Source organism: Tachypleus tridentatus, chromosome 11, assembly GCF_004210375.1.
Source record: "Tachypleus tridentatus isolate NWPU-2018 chromosome 11, ASM421037v1, whole genome shotgun sequence".
NCBI classification, from domain to species: domain Eukaryota; kingdom Metazoa; phylum Arthropoda; class Merostomata; order Xiphosura; family Limulidae; genus Tachypleus; species Tachypleus tridentatus.
Window position 1 is genome coordinate 41,335,182 of NC_134835.1, and position 19,864 is coordinate 41,355,045.

The following is a 19,864-nucleotide window of genomic DNA, read 5'->3' on the forward strand; positions in this document are numbered from 1 at the left end:
AGAAATTTTAGCAAGTCTGAAGCATTGAGAGAAAGTAAGCCAGAGGGAGAGGGGGCATGATTTGTCTTACTTTATGTTGAACTCCAAAGTACTTGCCGCTCCTTACGGGGATATCTTTACATTCATGACCATTTTGGTTTGTGAGATCATGTCTGTTGTTTTTTAACTCCTGCTAACGATTCCGTGTCGAGTTCATCAAGAAATTCTTCAGGGACTTCCGAGTCATTAAAGTACCAAACTCATCTGCTCTTTTTTGAATAGGTTTTTAGTTTCATTGATTAATCTTGCAAAGTGCTAATCTTCAAAGTTTTTTGAAAATATTTTTTATTTCGTCCAAAATTATCCCACCGAAGATATCCAAAATGGTATCTTGTACACTATGGTGAGTATATTTGACATTTTAGGCCCTTCACACGGTTGCTCATTCAATATCTGAGAATACGTCTCTCAGAAGTTTAATATCTTCTAAACTCTTCTTTATTTTCAGCTGTGTCTCCTTCACGATGTCCTCTCCAAACTATGTTTTGTGCAGCTGTAAGTTTTAATGTATCTACAAGTATTTTGATGTATTCCCTATTTTCTTTTCACAATCAGCTGGTAAGCTTAATTAATGTAGTACGCTACTGTTTTCAGAAAACTTTGATTACAAACAAGTATTATATTTACATGCATTGTTCAAATGTGCAGTAGACTGCTTGTGTTTGAGAAGCCTTTTTTTTTTTTTTTTTTTTTTGAAATCCACTCGTGTGCTTTTTTTCATATATCGAGCCCTTCCGAGCTTCATATGTGTCGTCTGTAGTAAAATGGCAACAGATAAAACAGTATTTGTTTATTTGTTTGTTTGGAAATTTCGCACAAAGCTACTCGAGGGCTATCTGTGCTAGCCGTCCCTAATTTAGCGGTGTAAGACTAGAGGGAAGGCAGCTAGTCATCACCACCCACCGCCAACTCTTGGGCTACTCTTTACCAACGAATAGTGGGATTGACCGTCACATTATACGCCCCCACGGCTGGGAGGGCGAGCATGTTTAGCGCGACGCGGGCGCGAACCCGCGACCCTCGAATTACGAGTCGCACGCCTTACGCGCTAGGCCATGCCGGGCCCTGATAAAACAGTAAAGGTTACCAGTAGATTCGGAATATTCAAGCCAAGGATATGTTTTATACCACTTAAGTGTGGAGTTTCTTCCACGAATCTTTGGAAAACGAAAGGCCTTATTCAACCTAGGTCGAATTGTTTTTATTGTTGAGGCCTGGCATGACCAAGCGCGTAAGGCGTGCGACTCGTAATCCGAGGGTCGCAGGTTCGCGCTAAACATGCTCGCCCTCCCAGCCGTGGGAGCGTTATAATGTGACGGTCAATCCCACTATTCGTTGGTAAAGAGTAGCCCAAGAGTTGGCGGTGGGTGGTGATGACTAGCTGCCTTCCCTCTAGTCTTACACTGCTAAATTAGGGACGGCTAGCACAGATAGTCCTCGAGAAAGCTTGTTTTGAAATTTCGCACAAAGCTACTCGAGGGCTATCTGTGCTAGCCGTCCCTAATTTAGCAGTGTAAGACTAGAGGGAAGGCAGCTAGTCATCACCACCCACCGCCAACTCTTGGGCTACTCTTTTACCAACGAATAGTGGGATTGACCGTCACATTATAACGCCCCCACGGCTGGGAGGGCGAGCATGTTTAGCGCGACGCGGGCGCGAACCCGCGACCCTCGGATTACGAGTCGCACGCCTTACGCGCTAGACCATGCCAGGCCCTCAATAGTAAGACTTGATGCATTACACACATATGTGCAAAATGTCAACAACTAGCCACAGTAAAATGTGTTGTTTAAAGGCAACCGCGATCACTTGACCTTAAAGCTTGAAGAATAACCTCGCAACAAGTACTGAAGCGCAAAGCAAAAACTCCGAAGATGGTATGGTACATAATGAACCCATGCTTGTTACTGTTGTTTACCGCAAAACTTTATTTATCAACATTTCTGAGAAAAGGCTTAGGTTTCCTTTAAACCTTTTTTGACAGGCTATATAATACCGTCATCACTCAGGCAAAATATGATATTTATAGCCCTTAACTTTAATTATTTTCAGAGCCATCGAATAGAAAATAATACCAATATTGTAATATTCATTTGGCAGTCCTGCTTTTCAAAATTTGCCAATAATTGTATCTGACTTTTAATCAGATATTATATGTATAACTAATAGAAAACCAAGGATTTCGCCTTTGAAGTAGCCTGTTATTCTACTTTTAACACTATCGATAGGAAATGTGTAGTTTCGTTTTCAGTTTTACTTTTGTTCATGTACGAAGCACCTTAACCAGCTTTTCCTGATTTCTAATGTTGTTTATGGGATAGTTAAAGGCTAGAAAAACCGTGATATCTATAGTACGTACTCTGTATGTTATTACTATCTGTTCTTTCGAACAGTATTTATTAAATAATTATTTAGTGCAGTGGTACCATTAGTATAAAAAATAACGTTAAAGGGAATACCTATTATTGTAAGATAAACCTGGTTGGCTTCCAGCACACAAGAAGTATCCGAACATAGTTTCTCGTTGTACACATTACATTTTCTCCATGTATGTTGAATCAAAATGGGGGAGTTTGATGTTTCTCATGTTGCAGGTTTTTAGTTTACCATACAAGGAGGTACACTACTTACTACTAGTATTAATGGGATACACTTACGTTTATTGTTTTACTTTGTACTTTTTGTATAAGTAAAGACTTTTGAACCAGTATTTGTGTCCCATGTCACTTTGTACGGCAAACTCGGTTTGAGCGCAAAGGTATGCACCGTAGTTTGATATGCTTGAGCTTTCAGTTAGTAAGCCTTAACTTAACTAGGAGGAAAATACCACATATATGAATAAACACCCCCGTTCTGAGAACCTACAGAATTTCTCAAGTGATCAACGAGTTAGCGCCTGATGAAACTCCCAACTATTACAGTACTGTAACTGAATTGGTCCTAATAGATTAACTGTGTAACGTCGCTATGGAATCTTATACTGTTAGCTGTTTATTACACTCAAGTCTATTTCAAGACAGCTTGAAAGTGAATAGATCTTAAACAGGGGTTTAGTATCCATACATTTATACTTTTAAAAGGTGGCCCAGTACAATTTCCACTTGAAATACCAAATATCTTTGTTACTTGATGATTTAGAACAATACAAATACTGCACTAATATAGTATATGCACAATATTTGCCAACTATTTTTCTTAACATAAATCTCTTAATGATATGTGGGTCTCCAGTCTATAACTAATGACTTTGATACAGATAACTTTGAATGATTTTATCATTTAAATGGCCCAAGCTATTTACTGGATTTGGGCAATTAATATTAAATTTCAAAAACACCAAGCTTACAGCTGAACGAAAAATCAACCTGATAAGTATAACTGCTTATCTTTCCACTTATAAAGATTAGAACACATTTTTTGTCATCAGCTAGGTACTCTCACTGTTAATATTTTAGTTTACCATAAGTGTTGTGTATACCCAGAAGTTTTCAAAACCAAGCCTTGTGAAGTTTCAGCAAAGCTAAACAAGGATTATCTCTGCTAGCCACCCCTAAATTAGCAATGAAAGACGAGAGAAAAGTCACCACCACCACCTACCTCCAACTTCTATTACCAACAGTAGAGTTGACCATCACATTATAATGCCCCAACAGCTGAAAGGGCCAGCTTGTTTAGTAGGATGGGGATTCAAACTCATGACTCTCAAACTGCAAGTCCCAATGACTAGTTTCTTTTTTTGGGACAATATAACTGACTATACCCACATGTAAGAGGTCTCTTCTCTCTAGATATTTACTGCTAAATTAATGGTCCAACAAGTACTAGCCTCTGTGATACCATATCTGTTTAAATCCATTTTTGTGTTGTGAAATACTCATTTTGTTTAATAAACTGGGTTTTATAATTAGGAAAAAAAAAAAAAAAAGGTGACATTTTGCTGTGGATGCCCTCCCCATTCATATTTAGTCATAAATCAGTATCACAATTAAATTAACATTTTAAAAGTGAAAGTAGATATCTTGTAAGAAAATGGGATGTGAATAAGTAGCCAACATCATTCCCTTAATATTTGAAACCTTTCTTTTCCAAAATAAAATTATTCTCTGACTTTTCTGAAGGCAACTTAAGAAAAAAAAAATTTTATTTTTTATTTTTGCAATTTCAAAAGAATTTTGTTGTCCCACATACACAAGATAGTGTGGTACACAATAAAAATTTCTCAGGAAACAGTCCAGGGTTTTCATGTGTGTATTCTCCTACAAATAGTAATACCTAGGGTGCAACTGGGAAACTGCTTAGAAATACATAGTGTGAGACGTGATATTTGTATGCCACAAACAAGCTTAGTATGAAATACTTAACATTATTTAAAATGCTGTGTAAAACAATGTTCCTTTGTACACCTAATGTTAAATAATGACATATTACAATTTGCTATACTGTTTATATTATTTAATTTCATGTTGATGAATAGAAGTTCCATAAGATATTCTTTTTAAAAACATTTTTTCTCATTATTTTGCCTTTGCATTTTCTGGAGAGACATTTAAAAACTTAAAATCAAGGTATCAAGATCTTTCAAGTAAATGAAATAACTGTCAACTATAGTAATATTGTTTCATTCCTTGAATAAGCAGTCAATTTACATTTCTCATGCAAATATAATTTTAAAATAAAAAACTTTGGAAAATTTTCTTCATAATGCCTTTATTAAATACTGATACATTTATAAGAGCATTTTACATCATTTAGGAGAATATTTTATGAAGTACTGTAACATAAAGAAACAATTCATTGCACTTGCATGTGAGAGTAACACACATTTACTAGTTAAAAGGTGCAAGAATGAAAAAAAACAAAACACTCCCACAAACAGGAAATACTGGAGGAAAATTTCTGTAAGCACAACTTCTGCCTTATTAGTTGTACAACTGAACCTCAAATTCACACTCATTTGTGACTGGTTTTTCTACCACTACATATCTGTATATAGACATAAATCATTCAGTATTTGTGTCACAATTTGTAGTTAAACAAGGCATTTTAAATATCCTGATAACTTTCTGAACAAGTAAAATGTACTTATATTTTACTGATACTAGAAGCAAACTACAAAAAATTAATCATTACATGTTCATAACAACAGAATCAATACAAGGAATGTTATTTATAATAAAATATTCATACATAAACAAAGTTTATGTAAAAAGTAAAAAAAATTAGAACCGATGCATCTAGTGCTGAAACATGTCTATTAAAAACAAGAATAAAATCAACAAACGGCAACTGGTCTAATCTAATCAAGATCATAGATTCACTAAATATCTGGAGTAAGTTTTCAAACCAAAACACCATCTATTTGTGATAGGTATCAAAGAACTTTATTTAAAATTCTAAAAAGAATAGGTTAGGCTTGATGTTATTTAAGAATTAGTCAATTTAAATCTCTCTATTTTATGTACAATTACATTTAGTTATTTCCAAGTTCCATCTTCACCTGTGTGATCAAAGTTAATTTTGATTTTTTAAACGATTCATTAAATAACCAAAAGACAATACACTTTATAAGAAAAAAATTTTTATCATATGAAGTAAGTCAATTTTGAAAACACTACAAAAAAGTAACATAAAAACCTTCTAACCACTATATCCTACTGAGTATTAATGTATATCAAGATGGCTGATATGGATATTAAAATTTTTATTAAAATAAAGTACAGAAGAATGTTTGGGACTTTCTTCGGTCATCTACAGGTAATAATACTGAGTATTATTACAACCTAAGTAGTTTTACTTGCACTGACCTTGTTATTTTTTTAAATACTGCTTACATTAATCACTATTATTAATAGAAGTGTTTTCAATTATTTATTGAACAATAAAATGAATAATTTCAATAAAATGAATAAAATCATAAAAAGCTTCAATATTCTTCTGTTTCTATTTTGTTTCTTCACTCATTGAGATAAACCCTTTTAAAACATTCTATCAACAACCTGAAACATGCTTCTACATTAGCCTACAGAATTTGTACTTGATATATTACTTAACTAACGCAATAAACACGGTGACCTATTTCTACCTTAAATGATTCTTATCTACTTGGTTAATGAAATATTTTGAAACTTTGTATAAGTAGGACAAAGTAAACAAAAATTCAACAATGTTAAAAAATTTTGAAAACTGGAAATTGGATGTACACTAGACATTCAACACGTGTGTGTAGGACACTAGACATATAAATACATAAATCTCACACTCTGTCATAGTTCAAGCTTTAACAAAGAATTACATACAGGTTTCCAGCCACAACAGACAGGTTAGTTACTGTATAGAGTACTCATGTTTATCCATAAATACTGGTAGCTTAAGAAAATATAGTGTTAAAAGTTTATTCATACTATTCTAATGTCATTTTAATTTTTAAATGACACTTCACAAATAAGCAAAACTCTACAACTGTTGTCTGTTTAATTCAAAAACCTTCAAACTGGTATGAGTGGTAATTACTTAGTCCACGAATCTCAAGAACTATGGCTTTAAGTAGTTGTATTATATACCTAACCACCATCAATAACTACATTTTTAATTTAACAAAGGGTTTAGAAAAATAAACAATTATGCCAATTTCTCAAAAAAACTAAACACCAAAGTTTACTTATATAAAAAATAAAATAGCTAAGCAGAATATAATTCATCAGTAGAAATATTTTTGGTAATAAGACTAATATATATGTATATTTTTCATGAAAAAATTACCAAATGAATTTATTGACAAATAAGGACAAATCTGCTAACTTTCAAGGTACACCAAAGAACTTTTCAAATTCGTCTGAAGAAATAAACTTGTTAGTCCATGTGAACTATAATTATAGAATTAATAACATACTGCTAAATAACTATTTCAAAAACATTTACATTTTTCAATGCTACAAGTATCACTGATATCACAATGTACAACTTCTTTATTTGTTAACAAAATCATGTTTGCCATGGTAATAATTAATTTTATAAATTATTTTTAAACTATTAGAAGAACATTTAATTAAAAACAATATATTTTACACATAGTTTAGGGTCAATAAATTTACTATGTACTGAAGAGCTCACCAACAAGATGAAAAAACTTAGAATACTGTAGCAGGAACAAAATATCAAAGTCTGTTTGCTAATTTACAGACAACTAACCACAATAGAGAAAAGAGAAAATAATAAAGCATTTTATGAAGCATCAATTCCAAATTGTTTTGGATGTACTAAAGGTAGACAGGCATCAGCAGTGAAATAATCTAATCTCAAACAATCATTAGTATCAAAAACCAATCATAGGCTGCACAAAGGCCCTTTGCAACTGTTGGCATCTCTAACACTCATACTTTCACCAATTTTAACCTCTGAATATGCTTCTACAAGTACTTGTCACACAGACAGTAAACATACTGTGAACTATGAGTAAACCTAATATGTTAATTGTAAAAAAATTACATTAGGGAAGTATATGAATTATAATTCATTCACTTTTGCAAATCATCTTTACATAAAACAATAACTGTAGCTTACCTTACAAAACTGTCTTGGTTTTAACATCTGTTTTATTACAATACACATGCTGACAGTTGTTTGTAATTATATCACTAAAATAACATTCTCTGAAATTGCCTTACTCATTTAGAGTAGCCTTATTGTACAAAAGCTAGAACAAACATTTGACAAAACAAAATTAAAATCATATACTCTACTAATTATGCACAAAATACAAATAAATAAAGTTTATCATCTCACAAAATCCAGAAAATCACAGCAAGTTTTAATAATCACTCAAATGGGATTTTCTTAACAATCAATTATCAGTTTATTAATTTTAATTTCTGCTGGAGGTCAAATGTAAAGCACAGTTCAATTTCTATTTCCACATCCCTGGAGAACTTTTAATAAGTTGTAATTCAATGTTCAATAAAATATAACAACTGGATTTAAACAAGGAAAAGCATATACCAAGGTCCATAGTAAGTCACTAGTTATTTGTCTACAATGGGTGACTATTGTGCAATTATGACTGAACCAGAACTTAGTTATCTTTTGTGTATGCACTATTCTAAAACAGAGAGACAGAAACAATAACAAAAATGGGATTACACTTTTGGCCATGAAACTATGAAGATGAACTGGATGTACCAGTAGAAGTTGATGGCAAGGATGAAAACCAGCTTCAGGAAAAGGAGAGAGGGGTCAATGAGAAAAAAAGATGGCATAGAGAAGTAGTTTGTTTTGTAGATACAGAACTTATTGGAATGAAAAAAAGGAAAACATAATTCAGTGACTGAGGAGTTATCAATGATGAATGAAAACTATCTTGAACATGAGAAAAGTGGAATTTCATAAGCAAATTTCTGTAGCAGTGCAAATGGATAGATAGCTCTAAGTTAACCTGATGTAATGCACATAAATTCTCTACCATAAGCTCTTGAAGTTGGCAAAAATGCCACAAGGTAATTAGTATAATATTGTGCACAACAAGGTACAAACTCTAAGTACTACATGAAAGAGATAAAAAACAAATTTGTAATTATATAGTATTTAGTCTCTATAGTTTAAAATCAACTGTGAAATATTGTACTGTACATAAACCACATTAGAGAATTGAGACAAATTACTACGTATAATTGTCAAGACTAAATTTCTCACAAGTATTGATTATGCAATTGTTTTATTGCAAGTAACAGTACTTATAACTTTTTTGTATCTATGCACCTAATTCAGGTATGTAAATATTGTTGCCTTTTAAAAACAATTTTGATAGGTGTTCTAATTAATCCCTGATACAGTCTAAGATGGAATAACTTCTGCTACAGTTACATGGAGGTGAACTGAGACAGACGTCAACCCATAAAAATTCTAAGTTTTTTTTTTTTTTAAACAGAAATATTCCATAATATACACTATATTCCCACAAAATACAAGTGTACACCATAGTAAAAATATTTAAAAATAAATAAACCAGACATTGTAGAAGACTGAAAACCTCCCATATCATGATTTATGGTATCATTTTACAAAACTGATATTCAGTGTTATCTCATACAGAAAGATGCATGTACCAAGAATAAACTCCAAGCTAAGACTAACTGTAACAGTACAGCTATTATGACTGGCTTTATTTTACTGGTGATTTTTAACAGGTCCTTTCAAGAGATAAAATACAAAAGCTGCAATTTTTTCATAACATACAAACATCAGTGCAGCAGTAAGAACAGTCTGAAACAACTTGGCTTCCAATCCTTTATACAGTCCCCTTGCTCCTTTTGACCTAAAACCAGAAAGGATAAAATGTTACCAATATGCATCTCATAAAAGTTAGCTTGTACCTACACGTGAAAACAAAACAAACTGCTCAATCTTGCCATCTTACTTTGTTTATATTTTTTATCCATTACTGCATATAAAAGCTAAGCCTGAAGTGTTAGCTGTGTTACAATAGATATACATTAATCAATTGAAATTACAATTTCTTAATGTTAAAATTAAGTTTATAATTGAATATATATTTCAAGATAGCATTAAGTAAGTTTCTTCACACATAATATTGAGTTATATCTTCAAGTACTTAAATGAATATAACTTACCTATTGTGAGTGTAGAACAATTCAAATACTACACACATTCAATAAAATATGCTTGAAAACAATGAAGAAAATCATAACAAGCAACATTTTTATCACTCAAAATACAACTCAACAAAAAATACAACAGTGTCTTCTTCATAATATTTCTGATATAAACAACAGTAACAAAGTTAACTATTTTATATTTCTCTCATAAAATCTGGCATTTTAAACTGTTTACTATTCTAAAAATGACAAATCTGCATATTAAATAAACCAGATACCATAACAAAGGAGCAATGAATTTACTTCAAATAAAATATTATTAACAGAACATATACTATTTAAAAAAAAACAATATATCTGACTTTTCACTAAAGGTGTTGTAACAAAAGATCATTATGAATGTTTTAAGTATAAATGACAACAGACACTGAATTCAGACAAAAAATGAATATTGTCTTCTTTGGTTATAATAGATTAATTAATACTGCTGATCAGACAAATGTATTAAATTAAACTACTGCAGAAAATTAAATTTATTCTTGATCTGAACATAACAGAGGCTAATTAACAGAAGTGTATACCATAACATACTCTCAAGAGATTCATTTTCAACCTTGTTCAGGTTTATCTGTTTTAAAGTTTTAGTAACTGTATAAAGCTGTCTTCTGGATTCAATGCAGTATAATCATTACCAAAGTGTACATACACTTAGAGACAGATAAATTACAAAAAGTCTATCATTTTGAGTTAATATGCCTAACTTGGCAACTTCATTTATTTACCCTTTTTCATATACACATATGCATATTTTTTATTTCGTGCAAAGCTACTCAAGGGCTATCTGCACTAGTCATCTCTAATTTAGCTGTGTAAGACTAGAGGGAAAGCAGCTAGCCATCACCACTCACTGCCAACTCTTAGGCTACTCTTTTACCAACAAATAGTGAGAATGGCCATCACATTATAATTCCATGACTGATACAGCATGTTTATCTTTACAAAATTTGGCATACTTTTGCTAAATATTTGTTTGTGATAATCTAGAATCTATTTGGTTACTTGTCTGAGTGCAAGGTGACTTCATGTTACAATTATAAATTATTTTTCATCCCAGAAATCTCAAATGTTATTTTTGTAATCTCTAAAACATCCTAAATACAAAGTTTGTTTTCAGTAAGATTATATTTTATGTTATTTTCTATAGACAACGTTGGGTCTGTCAACTGACCGACTTCATAACCATCATAAAAATATTAGGAATAAATATTTTTTCCCCCCATGTTAGAATGAATACATATTATAACACAAAAATATAAATATTTAGTATAAGTTGCTTAAGTCTTATATATAAAATGTTATATATTTATATACTTCTGTTATTTGTATCTTACTGACTTTGTAGTTGTGCCTACCTAACATTACATAACTTGCACTGACATCTGCATTCATGTTACTGTATCCAATAATATAAAACTGACCTGGTCTTGACTGTTTTAGCAAACTAGCATTTTGTATTATACACTAACATCTAAATTATTATGCATTATAAGTGCATATAAATTGTTACCATTTAGAAACAAGTTATGAAAATTATTTTACTTAAAATATAGAACAATAAATAAACAAGTAAAGTAAGCAACTATTTTTTCTAGCTATGACCTTTGAGCTCAGTTGCTAAGCTTTTTAAAATTTTGTACTTGGAGAATATCAAATCAAAAAATCATAAATAACTATACTGATATCATAGAATGCCACTAATTTTTAAGCTTAGTAACTAAGCTGTACTTAGGTCTAAATATGTGTAAAACTTTGAGCAGAATAAAGACACAACCTATTTCCTTGAAAGTTTGGATCGAAAGAATAAAGTAGACTTTTCACAGATTAAAATGGCTGAGAAAACTACTAGTGGACATTCTGAGCTGACAAATGGTTATTCACGTTATATATTTCAGTAAGATTATATAAGAGACCATTTCTAAAAATGGAAAGAGGTGAGCAAGGCCACTGTGTTTGATTCAGTACATAATCCACATATCAGCAGAATTGTGGCTTGTTCATATTGGTTCCTAATTTCTATGAAACTATAAAACTTAGTATTTTGACATCACAAACATCTAATTTTAACCTGCTGCATTAAACATACCATGTGACACACTAAAATTTATATTTAGATGGTTTCTTTTATTAATTACTTTCAAATTAAAAATTTAACTCGCATATCATAAATTTTCAATTATAATCTGCAGTTTGATTCCAAATGTATTGACGCAAATTTATAAAATAGTAGTTAAAAAAATTTTGAATGCAAGTCAACAAACGTGATGGCATGGCTTTTGACCTGTGACCCATCATGAAAGGGTTAACCTATTCATAAAAAAGTCTTCCATTTTCATTTAATTCAATTATCAATCTTGTTTATTCAAAAATAGTAGGGAGAATGTCATAAAAACACAATTTATCTGAAATCAAATGATATTCTCTTGAATAAAATTAATATGATCCCTCAATATGTGTATTTTCATTCCTCACCATAAACAAACTGATTATCCTCTCAGCATCAATCCCATCATTATTTACATAAAGGTCAACATAAATCATTTTGTTTATATTGAACACACTTTGAAGAGTACAGGAAATTACTATAATGAACAAACTACAGTTGTTTCTTCTAACAGCATATTCATTCTTTAACACAGTGAAATACATCTTAGATTTAAATCAATTAATGTGAACATAGGGTCTACTTTTGACATACTAGGTAATGACACAGTTTTCCAAGAAATCTGAAATATTATTTTATATACTTGATGACCAATGAAAACATGACAATAATATTCAAGGAACAAACATTCCTCACAAAAAAAAAATCAATTTTGAAAACCAACATCACATCAATACAGTCTGACTGTATTAAACTTTCTTTCACCCATCATTTTCAGTATTCTAACAAAATTCTTCCCTTATAAACACATGTATTAAAGCAGAATAACATTTTTACAAACCTGACAATACTGATAAGCAGTTGAAGAAAACTCTGCTGTCTCATAGCACTTGAACCATACTGAAAAGAAAGGAAATATTTTTAAATACAAGGAAAATAACATTCTTAAGAAAGTTACACAAAATGTTTCTAAAATATAGGCAACTTTGAAACTCAAAAATCATTAGTTGTCTGTTTGTTGAATTTTGTGCAAAGCTACTCAATGGCTATGTATGTTAGTTATCCCTAAATTTGAAAGTGATAGAATAGAGGGAAAGCATTTAATCAACAACTACAGCCAAACTTTTGGGATATTCTTATCAATGAACAGTGGGATTAACTGTCATATTATAATACACCCACAGCTGAAAAAAGCTGTATAATGGTGGGATTTGAACTTATAACCATCATATTGCAAGTCCAATGTACTAACAACCAATTCATACCAGACTCAAAAACTACTAAGTTAAATAATAACATCTATCCAATTTCTTCTATTGTCTAAATAAATAATTCAAAACAAATGTTCTACATAAATTTGTAGAATATATAATTATTTAAGTAAGATACAATAACATTTTCAAATGTTACAACAAAGGAAAGATAGCATGAATTTTACACAGCATATCCAAACCTTATGTAAAATATAACTAAATTTAATTTTGTAGAGAAAAGAAAAATATAGTTAAATAAATAAATGAAAAAATAAAAATGCAGCCACAAAGCAAATATCCAACACTGAGGCACAAATCAAACAGTGAGCCACTATGTAGTGTGCCCCAATTTATTGATGTACAACAGAAGTGAGACCCAACCTGCATTGGGACTACACCACCTATCCAGTTTAACCTCAAATTTGCTGGCCTCATGTACTTACAAACAGAGAAGGGACAGATTTGGGTGTTCTAACTCACAACATCCTTATCTTTACCACATTTTGTGGATGCGTACTGAAATATCTTATATTTTTCTCCTTAATCTACTGTTGTTTCTGTTTATATTTTCTCTATTCTAAAATTCAATTTCATGTTAAATGATAAAAGGGGAAACATCACTCTCTTTTCACAGTCAGATGTTTCAGCCATTAGTTCTGATAGCAACAAAAGGAACTTTAAAACATATAGTAGGAGATTATTCAAACAGATCTAGTACACTGGATGTGATACTTACTATTATATTTACTTTAACTTTTCCCAAATTTATAATACAGAAATAACTCATTGATCATTAGAGGCAAATTTCTAACTTTTCTAATACAGTTTACAGAAACCATACTACTTTAATTCAAGGGCACTTAAAATATTTTTTCTTAACTTTTATTCTTATCAGGTATAGCAAGTCTTTGGAACTATATAAATAATGTGTTCACCATTGATTCAGAGGTGTACTGTTATCTTGTAATTTACACAATGTATCACAGGTGAACACAAACCAATAACATGCAATGAATCCAAGTTGCCCAAGCAAGGTTACTAACTGTAAATAGTTCTGCTACACATATTCCTGTGCTTACATACACAGCTAAGTACATGTACCTATATAAGTACATAAGTACCTTTGACAGTGCTTGGTCAAATTATATTCAACACGTCACTTGCACAAACTGTTTAATTGTCTGGACTTTACAGACACTATAATAATCATATGTATTTAATTTCAGTTTTCCATTCACAGAAATAAATTTAACAGACATGGATGACGGTGGTTTGGTTTGTTTTGATTTTCGCATAAAGCAACATGAGGGCTATCTGCCCTAGCCATCCATTATTTAGCAGTGTAAGACTGGAGGGAAGGCAGCTAGTCATCACCAAACACCTCCAACTCTTGGGCTACTCTTTTACCAACAAATAGTGGGATTGACCATCACATTATAATGCCCCCCTCCCTGCTGAAAGGGCGAGCATGTTTAGCATGACGGGGATGCGAACCCGCGACCCTCGTATTTTGAGTCTAGTGCCTTAACCACCTGGCTGTGCTGGGCCTGGATGACAGTGATGTCGATATATTTTATTTTCCTAAAAGTAATGAAGAAATTGACAGCAATGACAGTCCAGGTGAATCCAAAATACCATCAGCAGCAACTAAAATAATATTCCATCTTCATGTACAGTTCTAGCAACAGCATCTACTACTATCCAATGGTAGTTTACTGAAAACTTTTACAAGTTCTTCACCTATAATGTGCTGGTTTGACAAACAGGCTAAAACCCATGCTCATATCAATCTCGTTTTGACTGATAATACAGTTAATATTATTGTTGAAGAAACTAACTGTAATGCTTATCAAGTTCTAGTGTCTAGTCACAAACAAAAGTAGTAAGCTATAGGCATGGAAAGATACAGACAAGCAAGAAATGAAAAGTTTCTTGGATTAACTTTGTTCATGGGATTAGTATGGTATCTGAAAATAAATGATTACTGGACTAAGCACCTGATTCTAAGCACTCAGTTTTATTCAAAAGTGATGTCCAGAAACCATTTCCACATTTTGCTGAAACTTTCTCATTTTCAGACAATGATGTAGCTCAAAACCAAAGGTCAAGTTAAACCAAAGGTTATTCATGAAATTGAAACTTTAGTTTACCTTTCACCTTTTTGCCATTATTTTGTATTCAGTTTCTATGGAATAAAATGTTTTGTTTAATTGCTTTTTACATACATCTCACATTAATATTAAATCAGTTTTAGTGAAGTAATTGCACATTTGTATTCATGCCAAATGTTTCACCAGTGATCCTTTGACACAAGAAATAATGCCAAATGTATTATTACTAGTAATACACTTGCAGTCAACACATTCATAAAATACAGTTTTTTTCTTAATTGCAGAAGAGAAAAACTGTAAAAATGCCTGAGTAACATTTATAAGCTTATACTTTATTTTTTCTAAACATAAACATGTAATAGAATAAAATAGTTATGTTAATTTTAAACAGTTACACTGAATGGAGAAACACTAGGAATTAATGTCTCACTAATGATATATTAATGTGTTATGCTACACAAAGTTGTGTGAGAAAATGTTTTTTTATGATATACTTTGATTATATCATTTCTTAAATTAACACAGTTTAATTACTGTTAAACAAATTTATTTTACTCTTTTATTATATAAACAATTTTTCCTTTTATCAGTGACAACCTTTCCTATTTAATATTCTGACTTATATTTGTGACTGAATTTGTTTTAAATAATACATTTGAAAATTTAATAAGAATTATTGCTCAACACTAACACTATTCATAAGGATAAAGGATCATTGGACAAATTGAATAATGAACGAAGCCACTTAAATTTGGCACTGATACAAGTCTCTAAGAATCTTAAAATTCATTTGTTAAAAAGAGAGAACTTCCAATTTCAACACAGCTTACCCTTAGTTTTGACTGAACTACTTGAAGAGGATAAGTTAAGATAGTGGAGATGCTCTTGGCTATGGCACCAATCAAGAAAATGGTGATGCTACTTAGATTCTGGAACAAGAAGTATGAGAGAATTAGTTTTACCTCAAATAGGTCTAATGCACTGAAATAGACCATAAGCACACATCCAATATATCTAATGTAATAACAATCAATTCTTTGTGGTACTTTTATCAGGGATATACAAGTTTTAATTTGACTGCAGGAAAAATAATTTAAGATATCAAAATATAGTTAATACTATTCTTTTAACACTTTAATGTAATGGATAGTTATGAAACTTATTTTTAATTACAAAATACTTTGTTTCCTTTATGACCTTAATCTCAACAGTTTGGAGACAGCCAATAATATGTAAAAATTTACAACTTGGTGGCTAGCCCAGTTGGAAAGCACATAGGACAAGCAAATTCAACAATGGTGATTCAACCTCATGACTCTCAGATTACAAGTTGATCATCATAACCACCGAACAATACTAGGCCCTATTCTTAATACACTAGAGAAAAAATAAGACAGCAAACTGGTCATCTTGTGAACCATGCAAAAAATAAAGAGGCTAAAGTTATTGATATTAATGGATAAATTTTAACCTTACTTTTATATAGACTTTCACTGCCATTTCTATAACATACTTTGCAAATATTTTTAAAAAACTAATAATTCAGTCTTATAAAATATTTTTAGTGTCAAATGTCATTAAAATAACTACATTTAATACATTCTCCTGACACCATTATAAATTAAATTTGCATCATTATCAAACAATAATTTAACATTACTTACCACACATATTTACTGATTTATTTATTTTGCATACATAAAAACTACAAATTTTATATTAAGTTATGTTCTCAATCAAATGTGCTAAATACACATACACACAAAATGTTCAGAGAATATTTTAATAACTTTTATGAATATATTGATTTGTGTGTGTGTTTAGCATATAAAATTAATTTTTTTCTTAGTAACATATAAATCCACAATAACTGTATTCCTCAGAAAACAAATATATTTTAATTATTGCTAAATTAATTTAGTATACAGTATACTCATGGTACATGTAACATTTAAGATCAGAAACAGGTTGAGACAATGCGAAATTTAATGATTCATTAACAGCAATTAAGTAGCTTATAAAGTTATCTTCCAAACTAACAGTGATTAATGTTTAGGTTTTATTTGGCACATAACCATATTTATTAAACTATTTCAAAAATTCAGTTACACCAACATGCTTTGTACCATTCAGTCGAAACTAGACCTTAATGGTTATTTTTAGCAAGTGTTATTTGTATGATACATATAACCAAAGAGAATATTCAATGTTCTGCAAATGAGCAAGCTATTTATTAATTTGATTATAATCTTAATATCATTTTTAAAATATTTAATTTTTATATATATATAAAGCATAACAATCTGTGTCTGTCTGTTTGGCCATTATCTAACTATTTCAAAGTGGCTGTATCAATCTCAACGAAACTTTTGGGATGATAGTTTGGAACAAGGTGCATGTTGAAGGAGTTCACAACCCCCCTCCACACTATTACTCTTGTTACTGGGCAGTTATCTTTGAAGCAAGTTAATGTTAATTACACACACAGTCCTCACACCAAAAGAAAAAAACTTATTAAATTTTCTATAACAAAGTATATGATGTGGAGGTGAGAGAACACTCTCTGTTGCAGAACAAAATGAAAAATATTGGCTGCTGCTATTGCAATAATATACAACTCAGCTGAAGTATCTACTCTAAAAGCAGGTAACAGAAAGAACATCTACTGCCACTACTTAGGCCTCATCTCTTCCTACAAAGTCATCCAGACCATTACACAGTGTATACCTTGTTTTAAGTATAAACATAAGTTCTTAAAATGTATACAAAACTTTTGGTGAAGTAACAATAATCTATAATAATATGTTATTTATCACAGCATCCACCCAAACAGTCGTTTACATTCATAGCATGGACAAAAAAACAGATACATCAGCTTGTACAATGTAAACCACATTTTAACCTCAATCTCAACTTATTTTTTTATGGTAAGCTACACTGTAATCTCTATTTCCCATTGGTGTTTACTGATCTTAAATTTCATAATTTTAATCTTGCACATAAATTGCATTGTAACCTTAATCTTACCTTATTATTTTGTGAATGTAAAACTTCACGTTTTAATCCTTCATATACCATAAATTGAATTGCTGGGTTAATGATCAACATAAGAGAAGGCAATGTTCCACTCCAAAGTTCTCCAAGTCCTTCTTCCTTGCAAATCTTTACCAGGCCATCTGGAAATACATTCAACCAGTTTTTACTTTTAGAAAAGCAATAAATAAAGCAAAAACAAAATAGTATTCACACCATTACACAACATACACATAAAACAAAAAATAATAATTATGGTTAAAGGATCTATTTTACCACAATAACTTGAAAGTTTTAAGGTGATCAGATTTCTGTGGTTTTAAAAGTTTTATTTGAATGTTCAGAGGGTTGTTCATAAGCCACAAAACTGAAGATATGTATCTCAAAACTGGATTGTAGGGGGCATTGCAGTTGGATGTTAAGTTATTAATTAGTATAGGTATAATGGTGTCCTCCTTTCTATATTGGTTTAATTTTGGTTTTAGTTGTTTTATAAGTAGGATTTCTTTGATTTTGTTTGTTTATATTTGTTTCTCAACTTAGTATCTGCATGTTTTCTATGGTTATGCTGTGTTTGATTTGCAGTGTCCAAAAATGTGTGAAGGTGTTTTGTGTTCTTTGAATCTAGTTTCCATTTTTCTGCTTCTTTCTCCAATATAGAAATTGTGGCAGTTGTTGCATTGTATGTTATAAATTATGTTGGTGTTGTATGTGTCAGTGTAGTTTTTACATAGTATGGACTTTAGTTTTGTACCTGTTTTTTGAATAAATTTGGTGTTTACTGGAATGGTGTGTTTTGTTGTAAGATTTTTCCAAATATTGGTTATTTTTCTCTGACGTCAGGAACATATGATATGCAGCAGTATAAGGTTTTGTAGTTTGTTGTATCTTGGGGTTTATTGTTGTTAGTCTGTGTGTGTGTGTGTGTGTGTGTGTGTGTGTGTGTGTGTGTGTGTGTGTGTGTATAATTTCTTCCATGGTTTTTTAAGGAAATTTGTTGATGTTGATGAATTGTTTAAATTTGTTGATTTAATCATTAAGTTTATTGGGTGAGTACAGTTTTGTGGCTGTGCTTATTTGGTTTCTTAATATGTTGAGTTTCTGTTTTGTTTCATGTGCTGAATCCCAGGGAATGTATAATCCAGTATGGGTGATTTTTCTTTGGATTTCTGTTTTGAACTGTGTATCAGTTCTAATGATTTTGAGGTTAAGAAACACTATTTTGTATTTTCCTGTTCACAGGTGAAATTAATGTTGGGGTGCATCAAGTTAATGTGATTGAAAAAACTAAGTGTATATTCTGCAGATATGAATACAGCAATGGTATCATCAACATATCTGCACCAGTACAGTGGTGGGTGTAAGGCTGAATAGATAGCTTGAGATTCAATCTCTGTCACAAAAATGTTGGCTAGAACCAAAAACCAGACACAAAACTAAAGTCCATACTATGTAAAAACTACACTGACAAACACACACCAACATAATTTATAATATACCATGCAGCAACTGCTACAACTTCCATATTGGAGGAACAAGCAGAAAAATGGAAACTAGATTCAAAGAACATAAAACACCTTCACACATTTTTGGACACTGCAAATCAAACACAGCATAACCACAGAAAACATGCAGATACTAAGTTGAGAAACAAATAT

The 19,864-nt window shown here is 31.2% G+C and overlaps 1 protein-coding gene across 1 annotated transcript in view; it reads right to left on the minus strand.

Annotated features, from left to right (window-relative positions):
• Positions 1-4,730: 4,730 nt before the first annotated feature.
• The window catches only part of PMP34 (Peroxisomal Membrane Protein 34), a 42,263-nt gene continuing 27,129 nt past the window's right edge, over positions 4,731-19,864 (minus strand). The window contains exons 7-10 of the mRNA XM_076466982.1: positions 18,201-18,349; positions 16,004-16,102; positions 12,651-12,709; positions 4,731-9,347 (exon numbers count right to left, since the gene is read on the minus strand). Coding sequence (XP_076323097.1) covers positions 9,200-9,347; positions 12,651-12,709; positions 16,004-16,102; positions 18,201-18,349 — 455 coding nt within the window. The 3' untranslated portion in view covers positions 4,731-9,199. The remainder of the gene's footprint in view (positions 9,348-12,650; positions 12,710-16,003; positions 16,103-18,200; positions 18,350-19,864) is intronic.